This window comes from Alosa alosa, chromosome 10 (assembly GCF_017589495.1).
Source record: "Alosa alosa isolate M-15738 ecotype Scorff River chromosome 10, AALO_Geno_1.1, whole genome shotgun sequence".
Lineage (NCBI taxonomy): Eukaryota > Metazoa > Chordata > Actinopteri > Clupeiformes > Clupeidae > Alosa > Alosa alosa.
Window position 1 is genome coordinate 656,192 of NC_063198.1, and position 27,793 is coordinate 683,984.

General features: G+C 41.4%; 1 protein-coding gene across 4 annotated transcripts in view; it reads left to right on the plus strand.

Annotated features, from left to right (window-relative positions):
• The window catches only part of dock3 (dedicator of cytokinesis 3), a 557,701-nt gene that overhangs the window by 141,316 nt on the left and 388,592 nt on the right, over positions 1-27,793 (plus strand). For all 4 annotated transcript variants that reach the window (XM_048254372.1, XM_048254373.1, XM_048254374.1 and 1 more), the window contains exons 12-13: positions 4,487-4,634; positions 15,729-15,817. In XM_048254372.1, coding sequence (XP_048110329.1) covers positions 4,487-4,634; positions 15,729-15,817 — 237 coding nt within the window. The remainder of the gene's footprint in view (positions 1-4,486; positions 4,635-15,728; positions 15,818-27,793) is intronic.

Below are 27,793 nucleotides of genomic sequence, written 5' to 3' on the forward strand. Positions count from 1 at the left end.
AACTGTTAACATGCAGCTTGTAAGTGTTGATAAGCAGCCTTTTAAAGAAGCCCTATGCAGGTCTGGTTATTCCTTCGCTGTTTCTGGGTTTTTGCCTGATTTGGGCTCGCATTTTTCACGACATAGCTCCCCCTGCAACATCGGTAGCAGGTGACTGCTACGCTAAACCCCCACTAGCTAGCGAGCTAGCCATCAAGAAATCAAGCTAAACACATACAGGGCTCACAATAAAACGGTCGAACAAACACATTGTAACGATTTGATAGCGACACACACAGTTGTCCATTCAAAAGGTTTATTTGCTGAGAACGAGTGCAGGGACACAGACACAGAACACAATACACACGGAGCAGGTCAAGTACACACACACCCTACACATACAGGGGAGGACACAGCCCCCCACACAAAAAGGATCACTAAAGGGAGAACTAAAAGGGAAACATGTTACAATAAAGACGCTAACATTACACTTAAATGTTCTGTTCGCTCCCGTATCCCAGCATGCCCTGTGTGGGAGAACGCTAACAATGTCTTGTGCGCCGACGTTACACAGCTCCCCCAACAAGCCATTGCCATCCTCGGCAATGACCACGAGGCCACTCAGTCCAGTGGGACAGTACCGTCAACTCACGTGGGGTGAACGCCGCAGGAGCTCACTCAACGGGGAGCCACGCTGCTAGCAATTCAGTGCGGGCGTGATGGCAACCACGTGGCCACCCCCGCTCGTCACCAGCTCCCTCTCAGCAGCCGCCCTCAGGCTGCACTTTCCGCGGCGTGTCACCGCGGCACTCCTCCTCTCCTGGCGGGGCCCTAGGTGGCCTTTTCAACCGTTGACACTGTACTAAGCACCGGGGTTCGAGGGGGGTCAGATGAAGCTGCACCAACGCCAGTCCGCTCCTTTGATTCACCGACCAGGACAAACAGGCACCGACTCCGCAGGACCACGCTGAGCTCTCCCGCTGCAGCTACCGTCTTCGGCGTCCCTCCTCGTGTTGCCTCCTCGCAGAGCCGTCCTGCTCTGCTCCCGGCCCGTTCCACTCCCTCGCGGCCTCAGCGAAGGCACGACCCCCGAGATGGCCATGCTATCGAAATCCACACAACAAACTTTTTTTATTTATTTATTTTGTAAAGGCGCCGGCCAACAGGCTAACTTGAACGGGCGCCCACACAGCACGTGCCTCTCACACGCACCCAAAAGTTTTAAAGTTCAGAGTTCAGAGGGCCTTTCTGTCGAAGCTGCCCCACCGTTGTGAGTTCGCTTCCCCCCAGCGTCTCTGCCAACCGTCCGTCGTCCAGGAACCTCTTCCTCGCCGCTCTCCCTCGGCTCTGCTCCGCTCCCAGCGGCCACCGCCAGCTCAGCCTCGAACCGCCCGGCGCGGAGTCACTGCCAGCGTCGTCTTCTCATGGCAGCTTCTTCAGGCCCTCTTCCGGCAAGATCTCCTCCCAAGGCAGCAGGCAGGTCCAGACGACAGCACCTCTCCTCCGTCGGCATTAGCGATAGAAGGCCCCGAGCTTTTTAGCAGCCCTCACAAGGGCTCTCTCTGGATCCTCTTGCGTGGGCCTCCACCCAGTGGTATGGTCTTCCATTCCCAGCTTCTCTCGCTGGGCGGAGGCCATGTTCGAGAAAATTAAACTTCTGACACCAATGTAGCGATTTGATAGCGACACACACAGTTGTCCAATCAAAAGGTTTATTTGCTGAGAACGAGAGCAGGGACACAGACACAGAACACAATACCACGGAGCAGGTCAAGTACACACACACCCTACACATACAGGGAGGACGAGCCCCCACACAAAAAGGAGGATCACACGAGGGAGAACTAAAGGGAAACATGTTACAATGAAGACTAACATTACACTCAAAACTAAGGAGAAATACAGACATAAACCCCAAATGTTCGCTCCCGTATCCCAGCATGCCCTGCGTGGGAGAACGCTAACAATGTCTTGTCCCGACGTTACATGCCCCACCGTTGTGAGTTCGCTTCCCCAGCCGCCTCTGCCAACCGTCCGCCGCCCAGGAACCTCTTCCTCGCCGCTCTCCCTCGCTCTGCTTCACGATCGCTGCCACCGCCAGCTCCAGCCTCAACCGGGCCCGCCCGCTGAGTCACTGCCCTTAGTCGCCCTTCTCCTGAACGCTTCTTCAGGCCCCTTCCCGCAAGATCTCCTCCCAAGGCAGCAGGCAGGTCCAGACGACAGCACCTCCTCCTCCGCCGGCATTAGCTTATAGAAGGCCCCGAAGCTTTTAGCAGCCCTCACAAGGGCTCTCTGGATCCTCTTGGCGCGGCCTCCCCACCCAGTGGTATGGTCTTCCATTCCCAGCTTCTCTCGCTGGGCGGAGGCCATGTTCGAAAGTCGCTTCTGACACCAATGTAACGATTTGATAGCGACACACACAGTTGTCCAATCAAAAGGTTTATTTGCTGAGAACGAGAGCAGGGACACAGACACAGAACACAATACACACGGAGCAGGTCAAGTACACACACACCCTACACATACAGGGGAGGACGCAGCCCCCACACAAAAAGGATCACACACGAGGGAGAACTAAAAGGGAAACATGTTACAATGAAGACTAACATTACACTCAAAACTAAGGAGAAATACAGACATAAACCCCAAATGTTCGCTCCCGTATCCCAGCATGCCCTGCGTGGGAGAACGCTAACAATGTCTTGTGCGCCGACGTTACAACATTATTCAAGAGACTATCAAACCACATTACAAAAACGAAGTTCACCCAAGGGTAGGCTACTTACAATTTCAACAGCAACAAAGCCAAGTCGGAGTCCGTTTTGCAGTCTTCTTAGAAACTACAATCTGACTACATTTTCGAGACACGATTGGATACTTCCGCTGAGTCACATCCGGATTTGTTCGGGACGGAACCAGAAAGTTGCATATTCGTTTTTTTTTCGCGGAGAAGCACTAGGGTGAGACGAAGCACCAAACGACCCAAAAAGTGTTGTAGAACCATCAGAACGACTCTCAACCTGCATAATTAAGGTCATTTTTGCTAAAATTGTTGCATAGGGCTTCTTTAAGTTACTTACAAGCATATTTCTTAACAGTTAATGTGCAGCTGTCACAGAATAAATGCATGTAGTTACAGGTGTTTTGGGAACACCAAAATAAACATTTACAATAAAAAAAAAAATTGATTTTAGCACCCCCAACATAGCATTTTGCTCCTTTCATAAGGCATTAACTCCTTTGGGATGAAGAAGAACTTATTATTTACACTATGCTCACCAGTTGAAGAGATGAATAGCTGAGAGGATCTGGCCATCCTCTGGACTCTGGAGGCTAGCCCTGGCAGCTACATGTAGACGCTTAACAGTGCCACCAATGCCAACACATGTACTCTTACCATGGCTTGTATCAAAAGAAAATGCAGACTGCAGCTTTTAGCACTTAGATGATGCAGCACAGGTGTGGTTGGTAACAACATTGGTAAGTGTTGCAGTCAGCCTGTATACCTAAATATTGTTGAGTCGGAGTCTGTTATTGTATGAAGGAAAAGAGTGCCAGTCCCAGCCACTACCACGACAGGACATCAATATTCCCTGTATAAGAAGACACATGAAGATATTCAAATGGCCTTTGAGAACTTCATAGCAACCAATGAATGAATAATGGAACATGAAAGGGTATCCCCAGCTAAGGGCTATTGAGGTCAATGGTTAAAATATAATTTCTAGTACATAATTTGATATATATTTGGCATCCTTCTCATTTTCTAGATATTAGGAATGTCTTATTCTTATATGTGAAGTAAAATATTGCCATTCCGTTCCAGTCAAGTATCAGAGTTAATGCCTTGTAAAAGGAGTAAAATGCTATGTTGTGTTTCACCTGAGGGGGCGCTAACATCTATTTTTTATTGTAAATGTTTACTTTGGTGTTCCCAAAACACCTGTAACTACATGCATTTATTCTGTGAATGGGACTTGGCACATAAAGGAGACCCTTGAGACCCTTAATATCACTTTTTTGCATGTTTTATCTAAAACTAGGGACTTCTTTAAAACCAATGAGACTGTGGTACAAACTTTTAATTATTAAATCATATTGAGAACATGTTTGTCTTCCATTCTACAAAGTTTGGTAAGGCTAGGCATAATACTTTTTAAGATATGAATGTCCAAACATGGCCTCCAAGATAAGGCCTTTTAGAGAGTGTAAACGATCAAGGGCAAAAAGTCTATGAAAACAATAGAATTGAACAAATATATTTTACAGGTTTTAGTTATGGAACCTAAATATTGTGTAGACAAACTTTGAGAGAAATCGGAGTCGGTGCTGCAGCCATTTTCCTGGATTTTGTCTGATTTGACACAGAATTACCCATATGCCTAATGTCTAAATGCAATACAGTGAAATTTTTATAAAGCTTTTCTCTAGTTTTTGATGCAATTAGTAGATATGCATTTGAGATATATGTCTCTATATTTGTGTGTCTGTATGTGTGTGCATGCAGGCCGGATGCTTCTGAATGACTCAAAGAAGGGCCCACCTCATGTACAGTATAGACGACCATATGGATGTGCTGTGCTGGCCATGAGTGATGTACTACAAACCATCTCAGAGATGAAGGAGGAGAAGGACTTTGTGCTGAAAGTTTATACGTATGTGCCAACACATGTAAACCTATGTATATACAGTCAAGTAAAAGAACATGCAAGGATGTAGCTTATACAAATTACCTAATGGCTATTTTGTTCCATTGCTTTTGAAAAAGTTAAGTAGAGACAGTCTTAGCTTCACAAGACATGTCATGGTTTGCTATCTTATATTAGCATAACATTGTTAGCTGCTTGATAATGTTGTCAGATTAGCCATTATCTATTATTATACTAAGGTTGTGCAAAGCAGTAGACAGCAAATAAATTAACATTTCATCAACTTTTAGGCAACCTTGGCTGAATTATTCCAATATTAGAACTTACCATCCTGCAGCGTTGCATGAAACAAAGCTTACATATGGGAGCTTCATGCTGTGAACAGGTGGAGTTATGAACAGTCCTGGGACAGAGTCAATTAGCTCCCCACATCAGTGATGAGGCAGAGGGTGTAAAGATGTTCCAGGGCCACAAAGGGATTTTTACTTATGAATATGTACTTATGAGTTTCCATGCATAGAGACATTTTGTGTCTAACATTTTGTTTGTTTTCCTTACCCCAGACAAGGACATGATTAAATTCTTTAATATAGAAATAACCCTTTGGGACTTTTTACAATTATAACTCATAATACTTATAATAGACTTAATAATTATAACTAATTAAGCTAAAAAAAATCTATTTGGTATTGTTTTAAGTATGAAGACACTTACCTAGTGCTCTCTCGAAAGATCATTTTGACTTAATTGAAGATGCTTTGACTAATTTAAGGAGTTATCAAGACAAATTTGCTCAATGCACTGGCAGCCAGATTTGCTTGTTTTTAGAACAAATTTGCTGAACGCTCTGACAGACAAATGTGCTTGTTTTCAGGATGAAACATTTTAAAATAACTCAAACTCTTCTTAAATTAAGTCAAATTATTTTACGAGTAAGCACTAGGTAAGTCTCTCGGTAACACTTTACGGTAAGGGTACATGAATTATCATGAATTCATGCATGAATTAATTCATGATTTATGCATTACTTCATTCCTTTATTTCTCATGAATCATCAGGAATTGACATGAGTTCATAGTCTCTCATTCATGACCTCATGCATGAACAACATATCAACTAAGACATTAGGTAAGATAGGTACTCTGCAAAAACTGCTTACCTAATTAAATCTAACCAAGATTATTAATCTTATATCAAGATAAAATAGTTTGTATTGTTTTCAGTATAAACTCAGTATTGTTTTCAGTATAAATACTATTTAGTAGTATTTGACTTAATTTAAGAACAGTTTGACTTATTTTAACCTGTTGAAGAGTAAATTCTTCTCTAAGTTCCCCAGAGAGTGAATTATTTTCCTGGCTCCTTCTAGAATTCTACGCGAACGTTCTATAATTTCAGTGTTATTAAAAATCACTTAATGGCAGAAAAGTCCCTGAGGGCAATTGTTGCGTCATGTTATAGAATCTTTTTCGAAAACGTTCTAATCACATATTTGTGATCGTACTCCCAGGGGCCCAGCTGCATCTGATCACATATTTGTGACCGTACTCCTCAACAGGTTAAGACATCTCATCCTGAAAACAAGCAAATTTTTCTGCCAGTGCATTAAGCAAATTTGTCTGCCAGTGCGTGAAGTGAGACTGAGAGACAAGCTCTTGCAGAAGGGTGTGGACGCTCACCTGGTATCCTGGATTCTGGATTACAGATTACCTGACCGAGCGGCCACAGTTTGTGAGACTGAAGAACTGTCTCTCTGACACTGTGATCAGCAGCACCGGAGCTCCACAGGAAACTGTGCTCTCGCCAGTCCTGTTTACCCTGTACACATCTGACTTCTGTTACAACACTGAGTCATGCCACATGCAGAAGTTCTCTGATGATACTGCAATTGTGGGGTGTATCAGGGACGAACAAGAGGAGGAGCCTGGTGGAGGACTGTGCAATGGTGCAAACTCAACCACCTTCAACTCAACACTGCAAAGACCAGGGAGATGGTGGTGGATTTCCGCAGGTCAAAGCCCGCTCTGCTACCAGTCTCCATTGATGGGGTCAATGTGGAGGTGGTAAACACCTACAAGTATCTGGGCTTACAACTGGACAATAAACTGGACTGGTCAGCCAATACTGAAGCACTCTACAAGAAAGGGCAGAGCAGGCTGCACTTCCTGAGGAGGCTGCGGTCCTTCAATGTCTGCAGTAATCTCCTCAGGATGTTTTACCAGCGTCCTCTTCTATGCTGTTGTATGCTGGGGAGGAAGCACAAAGAAGAAGGATGCTGGGCGACTAGATAGGCTGGTAAGGAAAGCTGGCTCTGTCGTGGGAGCCGAACTGGAGTGCATCACTTCAATATCAGACAAAAAGAATGTCATCCACTCCATAGCACTATTGTAAAGCAGAAGAGCCTGATCAGCTTGAGACTTCGCTCACTGTCATGCACAACTGACAGACTGAGGAAGCAATTTTTCCCCAGGGCCATTGAACTGTTTCGCTTCACTTAAGGGTAGAGGAGAGATTTCTCTGCATAGTCTGTTTACATGCTATATTAGCACATTTGCACAACCCCTCCTTCCCTCCTGGACTGTGGCCGTACTTGATGCTTAATACTTTATACTCAATACTTGACCAATGGCTGTAACCCTTTTACCTCAACCTATTCTTGCACTGACACAGTTTTGTTATATTATCTTGTCTACATTATACATTATTCTCTTATATGTCCATATTATTATCCCCACCCTTTCAACTGTATATTGCATCTTGCTTGTGTCTGTTGAGGGGTCCACGACCATGGCACCCTTGACAGGGACAACACTGAATTACAGTCCCTGCTCTGTCATGCTTGATCATCCTTAAGCACACTATGTTGATATTTGATATTTGATTTAGTTTATATAGTATATTTAGTATTTAGTATCATGTTTATCTTCTACTGTCTCTATTGTACAGTGGAGTTTTTTATATGTATATTACTTTTTCTGCTGTAAGTGCATGTTGTGTGTGATGTATGTATGCTACTGAGAGCTTAAATTTCCCCTTGGGGATCAATAAAGTATCGATCTATCTATCTATCTTAAAATAAGTCAAAGTCTTGTTAAATTCAGTCAAAATTATCTTTCGAGAGAGCGCTAGGTAAGTCTTTTCATACTAAAAACAATACCAAATCGATTTTTTTTTTACCTTATTATGAGATTAATAACACTTGGTTAGATCTCATTTTTTGCCGTGTACATCATTATGATTTATGATTTCTTAAGCATGATCATCATGATTACATACATTTAAGGTTAATTGCTCATGAGCTCATGTCTGTGGACCCTCAACTAAAGTGTTGAATAATAACGTGTTTAGAGAACTGAGAAGTTGTATTGAAATCAGAATGATCATGCATAATAAATCATAATTCATAATGATGTGCCCACCGTACCTAATGCTTTAGGTGATGTGCTGTTCATGTATGAGGTCACGAATGAAAGACTATAAACTCTGTGAATTCCTGATGATTCATGAGATATTAAAGAATATAGTAATACATAAATTAAGCAATAAGCCCAGAGAGGCCGTAGGTTACACTGATTTTACAACAGCTAAGGGGAGTTGTTAGGCACAATGCGCTAGCGGAGTCCCCCTTAGCTGTTGTAAAATCAATGTAACCTACGGACTCGAGTGGCTTATTGCTTTTCTAAAACTGTTACTATAAATACCTGGCAAAGTTTCATAAAGTAAAGGCACAGCAACGGGAAATGTAACGATTTATTCATAGATAACCATTTTTCTGCTAAGAAATATATTTGCTCTATCTGAATGGTTACCAAGCAACGTCGAGACGCAGCTACTTTAACTTAATAGAGCAGTCAGCAGGGCTTACCTTGGACCTGGGCCTGGTCTACAGTGGGCATTACTTTGAAATGGCCACTTCAGTCACGCATTACGCGGCGTGAAGCTGCGTGAAACTTTAGTACCACTTTCAGCCACTGTGCGTCGCTCTGTCAGTAGCCTATGTGACGCCCCTTCTGAAAAAGCAGGAGGCTACCTTTAAACAGAATTGTTGCCAAGAGGAATCCCAGCCTATGAATTCAATAACAAAATAAATTATGCATAATTAAACATTACCTCGATTTAGGCTACTTGGGTATGGCTTAAGGCTTGGCTACACAGTGGTAACGAAAATCGAAATCTGCTTTTGATAGCCTACCGGTGCCGCTCCACAAAACGAACAAATATCTTAATTTGCTGTCTACGTTATAGTCAGTGTTGGGGGTAACGCAACTACGCAAATCAAAACAGTGTCTTGTGCGCAAGAACTGTTCATGCAGACTATAACTGGCGCGGTGTAGCCTACACAACTTTGTTCAAAATTAATGCATTCAAGTTAACTTTGCAAAGTTAGTGTTATAGCCTACTTATCACAACGCTGTCAATCGCAAACGCTAATTTATTCTAACGTCTCTATACGGAACTACCTGTTTCATTTGCAGAGGACGAAGAGAAAGCACCTTTTTGATAATTGAGCCAGTATTCAGAATTAATCTGTAGCCTTGGGTAGGCTTCTGCAGAAAACAATGTTGTTGGCGATTTACTACTATCTAGCGACGTTTTTAACAGACTACGCAATAGAGGCTTAGACAACTATGACCCACGTTTTGGTTTCGTAAATTAATTTGCCCTACTTCTTGACTGCAATGTAGTCAATTGAATGCTTGACATGTCATTTTTATTTTTCTGTACAATAAACAAATACATCTGCTTTATGCCGCAGAATTACATTCATATTTGGCTGACTTCTGCAGATGCGCAAAAAAACACTGCTACTTCCTTCCCCATATTCCACTGATCACACATCAGGGGTGCGTTTCCCAAAAGCTAACTACGCTTAATAGAGGGAGAGCAGATAGCTAACAAACGTTCAGAAAAAGTCCTGTTGGCAAATTTGATAATTAGCATAATTCACATACTTTTTGGTTTTGCCATCAGATATCATAGGAATTGCAAACAATAAGGCATTCATATACTCTTTATGTATCAGATATGTTGTAGGATAGGACAGGAATTACCCCAATGACCCTCAAGTAGCAAATGAAAATAAGCTGAAATTAAAATATGAATTGAAATAATAGCTAAAATTCAGTATGACGTTTAGAAACAAAATAGATTCCTTGATAATAAATTGATAGAATAGTAGATGACTGCTCATTTTCAGTAGAAAGTCCTTTGTCACTAACTATTATGAACAGTCTTTAGGGCAAGGACAGTCAGTCTTTACAGAGGATTTACACTGTATTTTTTGTTTTTACTGTAAAGGCGACTGTGCTTGCCTAGTTAAAACATCTCACTGGTGCTCTTTCCTATCATTCAAATTCCAGCCATGCAGAAAAATGGAAGAGTGTGCATGTTTGAGGAGTGCTGAAGAGTGCATTGTTTGCAAAAAATTTAGACAAGATATCCTTTATAGTGCAACAAAAAGAAACATTCTCCAGTGCATCATCACTGCATATGATGCTGAAAGGGAAGTGGACCTAGGACAAATTCTCAGCTATGAACTGATTAATGTCCCTGTACTGTAGCTATTGTAGATAGCAATGGTTATTTGTGAAGTGGAAATAAGTCTATCCTCACTCAAGGGCTGTCTAGCAATGTGGAATGTCCAGTAGTGATCACTGCAAAAACTGCTCAGTCAACACTGGTAATAGATGCTCAAGATCTAGCTATGTCTTTAGGACACCCATCTGACTGCCGCACATTTAAGACGTATGCAGGAAAGTTTGAAAGAAACTTTTGTATTGTTATTTGGTATTTGTTATGTGGTAGCAAATGATGTTAACTATCAAATAAAGATAGATAGATAGATAGATAGATAGATAGATAGATAGATAGATAGATAGATAGATAGATACTTTATTGATCCCCAAGGGGAAATTCAGGAAATAAATAGACCTAATGTAGAAATGCACACAGCTATTGCAACAGATAATGGTGTAGGCCTATCTGATTAAGACCTGAGTGGTTGAAACATACTTATTAATACACTGGGAGCAAAGACTATCTTCACTTATTACCCTTTGCAACTGTCAAAGAAATCCCAGAAACACGGGAAGGCCTAGGGTAGCCTACATCAGATGGCCTTAAGATTAGGCTCTTCTGCATAGCATTAAGTGATTTGCATGCAGTAATTTGAACACTGACCTTGATCTAGCCTACTTTGGCTATTTAATGGTAATTTATTGCCAAAACACCACACAATATAAATGAGCTATAACAAACAATAAAGGACTTAATCACACACAAACTACTATTTTACTGACTACAAAAAATAATTAAGTAGGAAGTTTAGAAGTTTAAAACCCAGAATTGACCCAAAGTGCACCAAATTCAACACAAATGACTCAATACAATTGGAGGAGGCCTGCATCCTTTCTTTTCCAGATATTTTGGATTTGGATATCGTTTCAGTATCGAGTATCAAGATATTTATGGCAGGTATTGTATCAAAGTCATAATTTTGGCGCTATGCCAGAGCCACTCTGTTTTCTAGATGTCGAGGATTGGAGGCATACCACCAACAAGTGATGCTGCTCAATGGCATATTAGAAGAGCACATTATCAAGCTCTAGTATGGAGGCAAGCACACATACTAAATCCAGTATTACTAGAAGTAAAATGTTTTTTACTTGTCGGTTGTTGCTAACGGTAGATGCAGTTCTGCATTAGGCTTATTCACGCTATCTAAGTTCATATGTACTGTAGGAGTTGAAGGTTATCTGTACAACTTGTTATTGTGATGAAATGCATTAAACACCACATGAGTGACTCACTATGTTAGCAATAAAAATATGGTTGTGTTTTGATTAGAATTTCGGAGTTTATTACATGTTAACTGTAATCATGTTCCCATTAAATACATTAATAAACTATAGTATGGGTTCTTTAATGCTCAAACATGTATTTAGAGAACACTTTTATTTGGTTTTAGTGATTACTTTTGAAATCAACCCAATTTAGGGAAAAATAAGCAAAAAAAATTGCTATTTTATGTTAAAATGCTGATTATGCAGCTTAGAACTCAGAATTGAGCTTGGTAAACAACATATTCAGAATCAGCTCCCTCAAATTAGGTAAGAAAGGTGGTATACCAACTTTTCCTCAAATTTCCTGTCAGAAGTTCTCTTCTGTAAAGTGGCTCACCCAGATTCGAACTCTTGGACAGGGGACTGATAACTGCTGCGCAACAGCGGCTGTCATCAGCCGGCCTTAATGCACTGCGCCACAGAATTGACGGCGTGTATGGGTGAATAGGGGATAAATAACATTATCAATAGAGTACACAACTGTTTCACCAGCACATTTAAATGACACATGTTAAACGTTAATTCAAAGCAGTGGTTAATTTACAAGGTCAGACCCTGAGAAAAACAGATTTCACGGATTAAACTAAGGTAGTCCATCATTAAGTCTCTGTTATGTGCAGGTGTGCCCGTTCACGTGCTACTAAACATCATTAACCACCTTAGTCCAGACTACTGAAGTTTGGAAACTATCATGGTCATGGTCCAAACTTACAAAGTACTATGTAAGTACCACAGTTTTGGGAAACAGTCGTAACTTACATGTTGGTTAGTTGAACGATGCATCGTACCACGTTAGTAGATCGTATGCCATTGTAGGCTACATAAAAATAAACAAGTATCCCCCATCCACTGATATCGGCAAATGTTTGTTTTCCAAAGTAAGAATTTCACTTCACCATGCACCTTTGACAATGAATAGCTCATTACACTTATGTTACTGTTAAACGTAACTGGTATCATTACAAACATTATTCTGTGTCCTAAAAACTGGCATATTTTATGGCATTGTGTCATGTTAGGTCGTTGCAAAATCTAGAGAAATGTGTGAGGTGGTCAGCGGGGGACAATTGAGACACACATTAGATTGTGTTATTACTTGAACAGTGAGTGGGGGTCGCTATAGGGTGTGAAATGCGTAATGCGTGTGAAATCATGGTTCGAATTACGGGGGGTATTGGGGGGGGTCCGACCCCCCTAGATGAGACTTGGACCTTCCCAAAAGGGATGAACATAATAGTTTGGGGGGTACACTTTACTTGACGGGTGAGTTCATAACACATTCATAACAGTTGTCATAAAGTGCACATAAAGCATTCATGACTGTTTCATGAGACATGACAACTTGTCAAAATAAAAGTCTAACATCGTATTTGTGTAACCTGGATACCATTAATTTAATCTCTCCAGCCTTTGTAAATATTTCATGAATATCTTATGAAGTCTACATCAAATGTCACTTTACTATACAAGTTGTGAAGTATTTGTAATCACTGAGTTTAACACTGGGAGGTAAACTAGCCTACATTCAGCTGACCCATGTTTGTGTAACCTGGAACAGTTGGACATTCCCAGTAGCAAAAGATGAGAAATCATCTGCAGGTTACATCATAAAACAAATACATTTTTATGAAACAAAAATTATTTGCTTGACCATGTTCTGTCTTTTTGGCACTGGAGTATAGCACATTGACTACCATGTGACGTGATCAGGTAAGAGGTTTGGAACAAAAATGGCAATGCTGCTTTGCGACTTTGGACTTTTACTTTGACAAGTTCTCGTCGTTCTGTCTTCCACATTCATTAAAGGTTTGGTATGAATGTTGAGTCATGTCTCATGAAACAGTCATGAATGCTTTATGTGCAATTGATGACAGCTGCTATGAATGTGTTATGAACTCACCCATCAAGTAAAATGTTACCAAATGTAATGTTATCCAATATTGCATGTAATTAAATGCAGTATTACCATCACATACCAACAATTCAGGATATAATTTAATGAATTACGATTTTCAAACCCTCACCCCCATTGGGCTGTACCATTTCTCTGGTACGTTCAGACTGTGTTCTTTGCCATAATATAATACTGACGAATTAAAACAAATGCACAGTGTAGGCTGCTAAAGCCTGATATACGAATGGGTTAACAAGCGGTGGCCAACTGGCCATTTGTCTAATATTTCACTGCCTTTGTAACATAGTGATAGCCAACCTTAGAAAAACATTGAGTAGCAAGATCGCTATGGTTTAACCGGAGGTCTCCCTTCCACTCAGCGGCCACGACCATCGCTGCTGCTTAGCTTAAAAATCAGGCAATCACACGCCATAGGAGGAGTTCCATAGATATACTGACACAGGGAGAGGTTTAATGAGGCGATTTATCATGTTGTGCATTAATGTCTTAAAAAGAGGGAATCTTCAGGGAATTTTGTATGTAGATTAGTGGTTCTCAACCTTTTTTAAAGGGACACCAGGCAAGCCTGATGCTTTTTCTCTACGAAACTCCCCCTCGCTCGGTCTGAAGCTCTTTTCCTTTTCTCTGCGAAAACGTTGCCTGGTGTCCCTTTTAAGCAAATGCCCATACACCCATAATTGCAACGTTACCTGCAGTTTGTTTGAAACGCTATGTGAACATATAATAATCAATTGGACCTGAAATGTCTTTCCTCGTTGGATTATTAGAGTTCAGCCTTTCTTAAAAGCGTGTTGCTGCACAAACGTTTTGTGATATAACACCAGGCACATTATATGAATTGCCTACTAGGCTACATTATATGAATTGCCTAGGCTAATCAACGTGAAGATTTTTGTTTTCCAACCGTGAACAAGTAATTTTTTTATTTGCTTGATGTTTGGTAGGCTTAGGCTATCCAAGATAAACAAATCAAATGAACCAAAGGCAGGCCTTGTTTTAGGCTAGGTGAACTTGGCTATTAAACGGGAGACTTTCTGTGGCCCATCTGTAAACAATTCTGCGTCTTAAATTTAAGTTGTATGTTTGCTATTTCCGTGTTATTGGTCTGTATGCATTTCCATGTTTGCATTTTACTGCTATACCAAAAAATAGGTTTTGACTGTGGCGTGCAATTTTACGCACGGGGCGCACCTTGAAACCCAAATTCAACCCTTCCCTGTATATTGTGCTTGCTAGTATGACTAACTTCTTTTAACGTGTCGGCCAGCCAGCCACCATCATATGACCTATATTTTGAAGGAAAATTGACTGTGAACTAAATCATTTTTATACATCAGATTGTTATGTAGCATAGTCATATTATACATCATTTAAAAGCTTGGACTCTCGGGAATCAATACATGACAATCTTTGTCATGTAAAGTATGTGTAGTGCTTTGATAATCTAACTATGTCTCACTTAAATTGAATCAAAAATGTCCTCCGCCTTTGGTGCTTCCCTATCTTCTAGCTGCAGTGTATATATTTAGCAATATGCTAGATATAGCATATTGGGTCTTGAAATATTTACAGGAATCCATAGAAATTGAATAATCATGTTATGTTATCCAATATTAGTTGTGGAGATGTATAGTCCATCTTGTACACACCAATTAAATTGAAATAGAAATTGCAAAGATTTATATTTTTGTGTAATTATTCCATATTTAGTGTAGTCATTCCATATCAGAACCCCTGAAGTACAATTCAAATGCAATCATGAAACTTCAAAGTGTTCCCTTTCATTTGAGACCAAGATTATGCTTCTACACATAGGGGTTCATAGACAGTAAGCATTTGATTGTTAGTATGCATTTTGGATAGCCAAAAGTCCTATGGGGAGTTTCCATAGGGCATTTTACAAAATGTATGAGTATACCTTGGCAAATAATGGTCTAAAGTACTCATATTTTCATTCTATATTGATTTACTTTTGAACACAACTTCACAAGACCTTGTGCTAGGTCTGAGTGTTTCTAAGTCATATCAAGTGACCTAGAGGGCTGAAATATGTTGAGTTCAGAGATGCTTGTTATCCGGCAGAAAGAAAAAACAATATTCTAGCCTCTAACTCTGTGTCAGTACATCACACATTTGATTATAGGCCAAACTAGGTGGGAACAGTGGCCTCTGAAGCAGGCGCTGTGCAATTTCAGGCAAAACTTGGACATTGGTATTGAGAATGAAGCCAAAATTGTGGGACTTAGAATTCCAAGTAACATTTCTATGCTGCATTTGGTACTAATCTGCATTGTTGTCTTTTCTTCCCTCTCCTTCCCTTCTCTTTCTGGGTCTCAATCATAGATGCAATAATGAAAATGAGTGGTGCCAAATCCATGAGAACATCATCCGAAAGTCCAGCACTAAGTACACTGCACCCAGCACAAATTATGGTATTGAAACTTTATGCAGTCTTTTGTCAAATGATAATACAGAAGGAATTCTTAATTCTAAAGTCATTTTCATTGTAGATATTTAAAACTACAGATTCACAATTTTTAAGGTGTAAATGAAAAAAGTAATATCAGGAAAACTGGCTTAAAGTTGCCAACTGATGGAAAGAAAGGAATTATTCTAAGTAAGTAGGTAAGGCTGTATTATTATTACACAGAGTGCAACGCAAGTGCTCTACACATAGATATCAATAAATAACAAACAAATGAGCAATCCATAAGTGAAACTAGATCATTATAAAGTGTGTAAAGGAATGCCATCATACATGCTAGGAAAATGTGTGTGAATGTGTGTTGGTGTATTAAGCTGAGGTAAACAAGACTGTTGGTGTACAGTACATAAAAAAGGCACTTTACTGTTATCCATAGGCTTCTTCTTCTTCTTCTTCTTCTTCTTTTCTAACCAAATGTGTGGGTCTGATTTAGCTTCAATCATTTAACATACAAACATATTTAGTAGGTCTTCCATAGGACATTTGAGCAATGTTTATTTATTTATTTTGCTCTATTTTTGTTAACTTTCTACTTTTTAGATAAGGTATATACGACGGAGTATTAGGGCCACACATGAAGGAAAAAAAACAATTGCCATGACGAGATTAAACTCGACATGTCGATTTTAAAGTCGCCATGTCGACATTAGACTCGACTTTTCGAGAAAAAAATTGAAATTTAAGATCGACTTTAATCTGTAAATTATTTATTTATTGTAGGCCCATTATTAAAGTGTTGTTTTTCATCTAAAGGTTCAACTGCATACTAGGCGCTCTCCCCAATCCTAGACTTTCACGTTGCTTGTTTGTAATGGATGCAAAACAGCCTATTGCTGAATGTCTATGGAGGGACGAATGAAGCTGTCCTCCCGACCACCCCATGTAGGCTAGTAGCATGCACACATATGCACACATAGCTTAGTGCATAAATAAAGTGCATGCACACATATTCTCTCCCGGGATCAAAATAGTATATATGCTTAGGCTATACCTGTGTTTCTAGCCTCCTATAGGCTACGTATTGCAGGTGAGACATGGAAAAGCAGTTTTAGAAAAATGAGTTTTGCCATGTTATCCTATGGAGAGTGACGGCCTGTGGGTCATGAAGGGCAGTTATTTGGATGTGCAGTGGCCTTACCTACGTAAAACAGAGTGAAATAACATTTTGTATAGAAACATTATATCATTTGATACATATATTTTTCTAGCTATTTAGCTTAAATGGCATACAGTGGGCATCGCTTTCAAATGACCATTTCATTCGCGCATTACGCGGCGTGAAGCTGCGTGAAGCTTTAGTACCACTTTCAGCCACTGTGCGTCGCTCTACCACTGTACATCGCTCTGCCTGCGGTCCCTTCTGAAAAAGCAGGATCAGGATATAATTGTTGCCGAGAGTAATCCCAGCCTAGGAATTCAATAACAAAATAAATCATGCATAATTAAACATTACCTCGATTTAGGCTACTTGGGTATGGCTTAAGGCTTGACTACACGGTGGTAACGAAAAATCGAAATCAAATTTGCTGTCTACATTATTGTCAGTGTTGGGGTTAACGCAACTACGCAAATCAAAACAGTGGTGTGATAATTGAGCCAGTAGAGAAATAACTGTTCAGAATTAATCTGTAGCCTTGGGTAGGCTTCTGCAGAAAAACAATGTTGTTGCCGATTTAATACTATCTGGCTTAATTTTTTAACAGGCTACTTAATAGAGGCTTAGACAACTATGACCCACGTTTTGGTTTCAGAAATTAATTTGCCCTACTTCTTGACTGCAATGTAGTCAATTGACTGCTTGACATGTCATTTTTATTTTTCTGTACAATAAACAAATACATCTGCTTTATGCCGCAGAATTACATTCATATTTGGAACTTACATTGTCCAATGCATCGTTCCACTACGTTAGTGTTTCCCAAAACTATAGTAGCAACGAACGTTCGCAACCACTATCGTAAAGTTGTGTAGTTACAACTACACCTCTCGACCTGTGGTAGAATGCTAGAAGCATAGTTCCAGGGATCTTCATGTCAAAGACGTCACTGACGCCAGTTATTTGTTTGCAAATTAATAATTATAAATATATTTAGGTTTCTAATTGATATTTACACTTCTAACCACCATACATCCATATTTTAAAATGCCCAAGGCAGAAAATACATAAATTAAGTCAATTTGCAGCCATGTGCACGTAAGTAAAAGTCACACACTTGCAGATAATAATAAGGTGGTGCGCACTTTTTGAGGAGTCAGCTGAGAATATGTAGCCTTTGATTTTCATGGGCGGGTCCTTGTTAGTTTACGCAAACCAAGCCAAGAAGGCTGATTCTGATTTTGATAATATGATCTGCACAAAAGATAAACTTAGGTAAACAACGATGTCAATTTTGTTGTCAACGCCTTAACCCAGATTCGAACTCTTGGACAGGGGACTGGTAACTGCTGTGCAACGGGCGGCTGTCATCTGCCGCCTTAACATAATGCACCACAGAAGTATGTGCAGGTGCCCGTTCACGTGCTACTAAACGTCATTAACCACCTTAGTCCAGACTACTGAAGTTTGGAAACTATCATGGTCCAAACTTACAGTACTATGTAAGTACGACAGTTTTGGGAAACAGTAAAGAACTTACATGTTGGTTAGTTGAACGATGCATCCTGTTAGTAAAAGCTAACCTCCGTGGTTATGCGGGGAACGCCCCCCAGATCAGCTTGTAGGCCATTAGCAATCTGTTTATTTTATTTTATTTTATTTTACGAAGCCTATATCACATGCCACATTCTCACTTTCAATAGACAGATGCAATAGCCATTGGTCAAGTATTGAGTATAAAGCAATTAAGATAGTACCCTATACAAAAAGTACTTCATACTATCATAAAAATTCGTTAAAACGAATAGCATTTTGCAACTTGACAAAACACTGGATTAAATATCGTAGGCACAGGAGAAAACTTGTACATCCATTGGCCCGTGGGGAGATCACATGGCAGTTGCCTCTCCCTTCAGTATGACTTGTTCGGCTGTGAGCTTGTTTCACCAAAAAAACTATTGCAGATATCAATGCGTCTTTGTTCATGGGTTTGGCCTCACAGCAGAGGCTTAGACAACTATGACCCACGTTTTGGTTTCATAATTTGCACTACTTATTGACTGCAATGTAGTCAATTGACTGCTTGACAGGTTATTTTTATTTTTCTTTACAATACACAAATACATCTGCTGTATGCCGCAGAATTATGCACTTGGATAGCCTATAGAACGGAATGAAATTTATGAAGGCATATCTGGCAAGTTGTTATTTTTTGAAGACGTAAATTGTTGGCCTATAGGCCTAGTTTGCAAGAAGGAGACATAAAGCGTGAGCATGCCACACTATCCACAGCTGTGGTAGCGGGGGTAGGAGGATTACTGTTAGCGCAGGATTTATATAAAATTCTTCAACAGAAGGCCTGCCTCGAATGCAGGCTTGTGGTTTGCGCAGCCTACAGTAAGTAGGTCTAGTGAGTTAGGAGTCCTCTAGACTTCTTTTCAGCTATCTCAGAGGTGGAAAGTTTGCGTTAGTTGGGGGCAGGGCGGGTTAACAATTCATAGACCCTTGGTAACAAATGTCTGATGGCCCCCTGCCCCTAGCCAACGTGGAATCGGGCGGTCAGTTAATAGGCCTATCGTGAAGATTTGTATTGCCATTTAAGGCACGAGCGCATCTGTGAGGCCAAGCCTCACCAAGTAGCCTGTTTGTTTACAACTAACATTACATTTAATTAAACTGCTTATAGGCTATGCCGAAATAGTTTCAACATTTTGAATATCAGTGTCAGGTGAATTAGGAAATGCCTTATGGCTGAAAGCTGCCTGGGATCCCCCCTGTCAAGCAATAACCATACAAAAAGTTAAAAACAGATGACATGATGCGCATCACTGATATAATGCACAAATAATATAGCCTAGATATTCCAATATATTCGAATACATGTGTTTATTTTAGAGGGGATATTCGAACGTCATTTTTGAGCAATTTTGACAGCCCTAGTCCACTGTAGGCTACGCCAATCGTCTATTAAAACCTTCCACTAACCCCGTGAGTGGGGGTCGCTATAATCGCGTGTGAAATAGCACCATTGAGTAGCCTATCTTGAAATAGCCTTAAAATCGTTCCAGTGTTGTGTGCCTTCTGGTTTCTCCACCTACTGGTTTCCTTTTGCTGCGTGCATGCGCTGCAGCAGTTGTCAGACATTGACAAACAAGTTGTTTTAGGCGGTTTGAAGTCGCTTTTCATACACCATGAGCCGGCTACATTACAGCCACTTTCGGACAAAAGACATGTAAAAATATATGTTTTGAAAACTAGCATTAAACTGGATTCGATCCCGAAAAGCAACACACACGTGACTCTCCATCCTGATTCCCTACTCTTTGAGCCAACTAATATGTTGTGAATCAATTAACTATTGTAGGCTACCATTAATTAATAATGTAGGCAACACCCAGGTAACATGTTGTCCAGGCTATCTGAAACAAGGGGTTGCCTCTCATCTACAACAACTGGTTACGTTGGGCTGCTACAGTCGTCAGTGCACTGTGCACAGTAGGCCTATGCTACTCTTTGTGGTTGATCAACTAAAAATAAAAGATGTATTTGGTGATGACGTTATTGTAGGCCTAGTAGACCTAAATTCTGTGAAATTAAATGGTACGAGAAAACGATCTACATAGCGCACCAGACCGCGATGTCTTCAAGGGTTGAATGAAGGGAGTTTGCAAAATTAGTGTATTTTTCAAGTCAGTAAACATTCTTAATTTTCGAATGTCTTTGTCAGGGAACATCTGACTTTTAAAACCATAGGCCTGGTAGTCGCCAGACAAGGAGTTATAAGATAAAGGCAATACCATTTGTGTCACCTAATGCAGTTCAGTGAATTAGCAAGATACCATCAGAAGGCAACAATCATAAAGCACAGTGTCTTGTGGCGCTTTCTCCCCCTAGCATAAAGCTGTCTGTTATAGACGCTCTATGAGGTACCAGTGTTTAGCTGTGTCACAAAACAATAAGCTTTGTCAGACTACTTTTAAAATTATATTCAGGGCTATATACATTTTAAACATTCGGGGCTGAAGACCCGACAAAGCCTTATGTTAATTCTTCAGGTGGGAAGTGTCAGGAATTTTCATCACGAGAGACGGCTCTCATTGGTGGTTAGTATATGAAGTAGGGAATTGACAGTAACATATCCAATCACATTATGAGAGATGCTGAATTTAACATAAACTGCGATGTTTGATTTTAAATTAATGTAAATTTAGCCGGGACTGTAAGCTGTCACGTGGGTGCTCGATGTTTTCAGTGGGTGCCGAGACGGAGCATCCACGGTATCGGGCGCCTATGACGAGCGTATCTCAAGCGGTTGCATCCATTACAAACAAACATGCAATGTGAGCGTCTGGGATTGGGAAGAGCACTAAATGCTCTACTGAATAAATAAGCGAAGTCAAACCTTTAAATGAAAAACACTCTTTAATAATCAAATAAATAAACCGCTAATGAAGTAAACTTGTGACCATCAAAAATCGTTTATCGCCTGTAACTCCGTGATAACAGGACGTAACAGGAAGGCATTTGGCTGAGCAACGGAGGTTAATATGCTCTATATTTTGTCCAAATGATGTCTGTCTATCATCGTTGCACTCGGAGAAAACCAGAATGTTTAATTTGTCCTGCGTTTCTTCTACGGCTGCAAACGGGACTCACTCGCAGTTAACCAAATATTTCTTTATTAGGGCAGGGCAGGCATATTTCTGGCCATTAAATTATTTCTAAACCAGTCTGCTAAAGTTTGTAGTGAAGTCTGTGTAGGGTTTTCCAGGCTCCATTTCTTTTTACGAGACACCCTGCTCACTTGAGCCATCTACCGGTTGTTTGGGTTGTTGCAGCGTCACACTGGGAAAATACAAATTAAAGTCGCGTGATACCGCGAGTGAAGCTGGCTGTCCACTGTAGTGCATGGTATTTCCATAACCGCAAGACAGCACTTCACGATGACGGCAATGAGTAGTTAAAAGACAAGACGCAATCTATCTGAATATCTGCAATCTATCTGAAATAACACCTATTTGAAGCCCATTTTTCATGTAACATATTGTGTATTAGTGTAGGCTACATAGATACTGTAGATGGATAGATATACAGTGCAACCGGAACGTTTTCAGACCCTTTCAAGTTTTCCACATTTTGTTATTTTTCAATCTTAAAATGGAATCAATTTTTTTGTCATCGATCTACACACAATACTTCAACACTCCACAAAAAACTGGTGTTTGGAGTGTTTCATAAATGTATAAAAAATAAAAGACTAAAATATTCAATTTACATAAGTATTCAGACGCTTTGTTATGATGCTTGCAATTGAGCTCTGATGCATCCTACTTCTATCAATGGTCCTTGAGATGCTTCTACAACTTGATTGGAGTCCACTTGTGCCTAAATTCAGGGGCACAGGAGATATTTTGAAAGTGAGGGGGACCAAATTGTGAACACAAACCCATAGTGAGATCAGATTTCCAGATATCGGATCGCCACCTCTGGCCCACTTTCGACCATCATATTTTAAACTTGCCAGAATATTAAGATAATACCATTGATTGTTTTCAAAATATTTCTGATAAAAATGGTTAAAACTGTGAGATGAGCACAACACCAGATCTGCCCTCAGACCAGCTTCTTGCTATGTGCAATTCTACTTTTATTTATTTTTTTTAGATTTATTTCACACTATTTGGGCCAATGTTACAATACTCTAAAAGCAACATGGGATGTTGATATTTTATGAAGCCATGAATGAATCATCATGCCTATGATCCAAACATAGACTACATGATCAAATAGCCTAGTTAGGCCTACTTAAATTGTCTGGTATAAACCAAATCAACTCTCCACTATGTGTTTGCAGTTCAAAGTCAAAGTCAAAGTCAGCTTTATTGTCAATTTCTTCACATGTTCCAGACATACAAAGAGATCGAAATTACGTTTCTCACTATCCCACGGTGAAGACAAGACATATTTGACCAATTTTAAGTCCACAGACAAACATAACATTCAAGTAAACAGAAAAGTAAGTAAATAAGTAAATAAGAGGGCACATATAATAATAATGAAAAAATAAGAGCAGCAAAATTTTGTTGAAATTGTGCATAGACAGTCAATAAAATACTAGTGCAAATACTGTAAAATACTATAAAATACTGTTTGACCTAAGTAATAAAGAAAGTGGCATAGTGGTGCAAGTTATGTAAGAGCAGCAGAAGTGTTGTGTTTTCAGGACAACAACACCAAGTTGTAAAGTGTACAAGTGTGCAAGTGTTCAAGTGTGCAGGTGGAGTAGTGCAGGCGGCCATTGTGGGTCCAATGTCCAGGATGTTGTTAGTGAGTCTGGTAGTGCGGGAGCGCAGGCTTCTGTACCTCTTCCCAGAGGGCAGTAGATCAAACAGATTGTGAGCGGGGTGACTTGCATCACTCACAATTTTGGTAAGCCTTGAGGGTGAGGTGGGTGGTGTAAATGTCCTTCAGGGGAGGGAGTGAAGCACCGATGATCCTTCCAGCTGTGTTCACTATGCGCTGCAGGGCTTTCCTGTTGTATTCAGTGCAGCTTCCGCCCCACACAGCGATACAGCTGGAGAGGATGCTCTCAATGGTGCCTCGGTAGAATGTGGTCATGATGGCTGGTGGAGCACTTGCTCGCCTGAGTTTTCGCGAGGAAGTACAGGCGGCTGAGCTCTCTTCGCCAGTGATGCAGTGTTGGTGGTCCAGGAGAGGTCTTCACTGATGTGCACCCCAGAATTTGGTGCTGGCTCTCTCCACCACAGCACCGTCGATGGTCAGTGGCAGGTGTTGGGTGTGACCTCTCCGGAAGTCAACAACAATCTCTTTGGTCTTGCTGGACGTTCAGCAGGGGAGGTTGTTGTCCCTGCACCGCGTGGTCAGATGGTGGAGCCTCCAACCTGTATTGAGTCTCGTAAGCCCTTGGTGATGAGACCCACCAGAAGTTGTGTCGTCAGCAAATTTCACTATGTGATTGTTGCTGTAGGTTGCAGTGCAGTCATCGTCAGCAGGGTGAAGAGCAGCGGACTGAGCACGCAGCCTTGGGGGGCCCCTGTGCTCAGTGTGATGCTGCTTGAGGTATTGTTGCCAACACGTACTACTTGGGGCCTCTGACAGAGGAAGTCCAGTAGCCAGTTGCAGAGGTAGGTACTGAGTCCTAGTTTGTCAAGTTTGCAGATGAGTTGTTGTGGTATTATGGTGTTGAATGCAGAACTGAAGTCTATAAACAGCAATCTCACATATGAGTCTCTTTTCCAGGTGGGTGAGGGCTGGGTGGAGGGCAGAGCAGATTGCATCCTCTGTAGACCCGCTTGGCTCCGGTATGCAAACTGGAAGGGTCCAGGGTGGGGGAGAATGGCTTTGATATGTGACATGACAAGCCGCTCAAAGCACTTCATGATGATGGGTGTCAGTGCCACAGGGCGGTAGTCATTGAAGCAGGATGGAGCAGTTTTCTTCGGTACAGGTATGATGGTGGCAGCTTTGAAACATGATGGGACGATGGCTTGCTTCAGGGAAGTGTTAAAGATGTCTGTGAAGACATCCTTAAGCTCCCCTGCGCAGTCCTTCAGCGCACGACCTGGGATGTTGTCTGGACCTGTTGCCTTACGGGTGTTGATAGCAGCAAGTGTCCTCTTCACGCTGTCGGCAGAGAGGCACAGGGGGCTGCTCATGTAGAGGGGGATGGGTCTTCTGTGGGCAGGTGCTGTTTTGTGCTTTCAAAGCGAGCAAAAAGCGGTTCAGGTTGTTGAGCAGAGGGATGTTGCTCACAGCTCTGTGGCTGGGCTTGTAGTCGTGAGGGCCTGAATGCCCTGCCATAGGCTTTGTGAGTTCCTGCTGTCTTTGAAGTGGGTGGTTATCTTGTGAGTGTATTCCTTTTTGCTTCCTTGATGCCACGGGACAGGTTGGCTCTCGCTGTTTTCATGCCAGCTTCATCCCCAGCTCTGTAGGCTTTGTCTCTGGCCCTCAGCAGCCTGAGGACATCCTGTCAGCCATGGCTTCCAGTTAGCCAGTGATGATGTCTTTTGTGTGGGTCACATCATCGATGCACTTGGTGATGTAAGAGGTTACAGTGTCTGTATACTCCTCTATGTCTGTCGGTTGTTGTAAGTGGCTGCCTGCTTGAACATTTCCCAGTCTGTTGTGTCAAAGCAGTCTTGAAGAGCATCGGAGGCTCCCTCAGGCCACACTTTTACCTGCTTACGAACGGTTTGTTCGCTTTTACCCTTTGTCTGTATCGGGCATTAGCATAACAGTGATATGGTCTGAAAGTCCAATGTGGGGGGGGGTGGCTTTGTATGCTCCTTTGTGTGTAGTGTAGGCCAGGTCCAGGATGTTATCTCCTCTTGTTGGAAAATCAACATGCTGGTGTAGCTTTGGAAGTACAGTTTTAGATCAGCATGGTTAAAATCTCCAGTGAAGATGGTGAAACCGTCTGGGTGTGCCGTCTGTTGTTCACTGACAGCCTGGTACAGTTCACTAAGAGCAGCGTTCTTATGGCTGTTGTTGTTGGTAGGCGGGATGTATACTGCGACTAGCAGAATCGCAGTAATTTCCCTTGGCAGGTAAAAGGTCGGCACTTTATGATCATAAACTCTGCCAGTGGTGAGCAGTGTTTGCATACTACTACAGTGTCCGGCACCATTCGTCCGCGGATGTAAACACAGATTCCTCCTCCTCGTGATTTACCTCCCTTTACAATGGCCCTGTCTGCTTTCGATAGCATGCTAGCTGCTCCAGTTGTACAGCAGAGTCGGAATGTTGTCATTTAACCAAGTCTCAGTGAAGCGAGCACACAGCAGTTACTTACTGTGCGGTTCGTTGATCTCAGCAGTCATTATGTGATCCATTTTGTTGTCCAGTGATGTTACATTTGCCAGGAGAATGGATGGTATGGCTGGGCGAGTTGGGCTGGCCGCTAGCCTGGCCCGGACGCCTCAGCAGCTGCCCCTCTTCTGCTTCCTCGCACACGCTTCCGGCGCTTTCTTTCGGGGAGGAGTAGCGAAGCGAGTCGGTGTTGTTGCAGGCGGAGTAGTCCGAGTTCCTTTAAGCGTCTCTGTTGCAAAGTCCAGAGCGCTGCAAAACTTGCTTTTGCAGATGTCGATTAAAAACTGCCTGCTGTACTTGTAGTACGGCGTAGTAAGACAAGGCGAACACGTAAAACTTTCGGACAAACACTTTTAAGCAGACAAAACACCGTACGGTTGGGACAGAGAGAGGTCGCTGCGTGTGTACGCGCCGCCATCTTGGAATTATCCAAGGCCCTGTGTTAATATTTATGCAACGTTAAAACATGTTGGCTTAACAAGTTATCAGTCCAGAACACCCAGAAAATTGCAACAGAAAGTTGCCTTTATAATCAACTGCTATTTGTTCAAACAGCATTTAAACAAAGCATTTATAAAATTGAAAATACTGTTACTGTAGTAACTGTACTACATTATCCCAAGCTTCAAAGAGCTCCCCACGTCTGTGATAGGCACACGTGACACACCGCTAAATTCTCAGCTTGTTTATACCCCACACTGAACGCGTAAGAACACTAGGCCCATCACTCTGGGGTGTGGTAGCCTACTCACTGGGATTTATGCACCAATGTAACTGAAGTATCCAATTTGTGTCTGGAAATTATGTTTGAAATAAATGTCTTAGAACAAAAACGTTGGGTATAGACTTGTATTTTACAGTTAGGCTAGTGAAAACTAGTTGATCAGATTGAAGGCCAGTTGAGTTTGTTATCAATAAACATAACAGCTAATGTCATGTTGAGCAGGAGACTAGGCTACCATAAATCCTCAAATTATGCCCGGAATTGATTGATTGATGTATAGCCGGACAAATAAAGGCAGGTTCCCATACAAGACGGGGTAACAATTGCCTACCATACCAACAATTGCCATCAGTCCACCAGCACTAGAGCTGAAGCCTACACAATTGTTGCGTGACTCAAGGCATTCCAGCCTACAAATTTAATAAAAAGTACTAAATCATAGGTGAAATCAATAAGTTTCTATTACAGCACAACCCCTATTCAAATAACGGCTGCCTTGTCTCACAATAAACAGTGGTGGAAATCCCGACACTTTTTCAACTGCATGAAACATAACAGTGAACCATCAAATATCTCCCAGATTTCAGTGCCCATCAGTCCCAACATTAAGCAGTATATTAATCAAACAGTCCAAAAGTAAATTAAATCCCAAACCAAACCGAAAATGTTATGCTTTTGATAGGCTACCAAACGAAACACATGTCTAAATGCAGGTTAGAAAAAAAAAAAGCCTGCCTCGAATACCAGCCTGCCTCAAATAAAGATGCTGTGCTTTGCAAAAGACCCCAGCCATAATTTGAGGATTTACGCTAAGCAAGTAGCCTGGATTATTTTATGATGGTTGTTAGTAGACAAACTGGCTTCAGATATCCAACAGAGTGAATATGAGATTGTGCAGTCTTACAGTACTGTAGATGGCTGTGGTTAGTGATGTGAAGCTGTTAATGGGGAGTTTTACATAGTTAGAGCAAACTCTATAGGTTATTATTTATTTAGCGTACCTATAAAGCTTTTTTGCTTATCAAAAGTGAGGGGGACGACGGCCGTCTCTTCAGCACTGCGGGGGACATATCCCCCACGTCCCCCGTGCCTCCTGCGCGCCTGGACTTTTACATCCCCGCGAGAGTTTAACAGGTGCGATAATTAAAAATCCACATGTTATTTTCCCCATAGAAAAAAACGGCAAATACCGGATCTCAAAGATTGCAGCTTTTTTGTAGGCGAACTTCAGAGGTCTATTCTCCATTCATTTCAATGGGGCCAAAAAATGACAA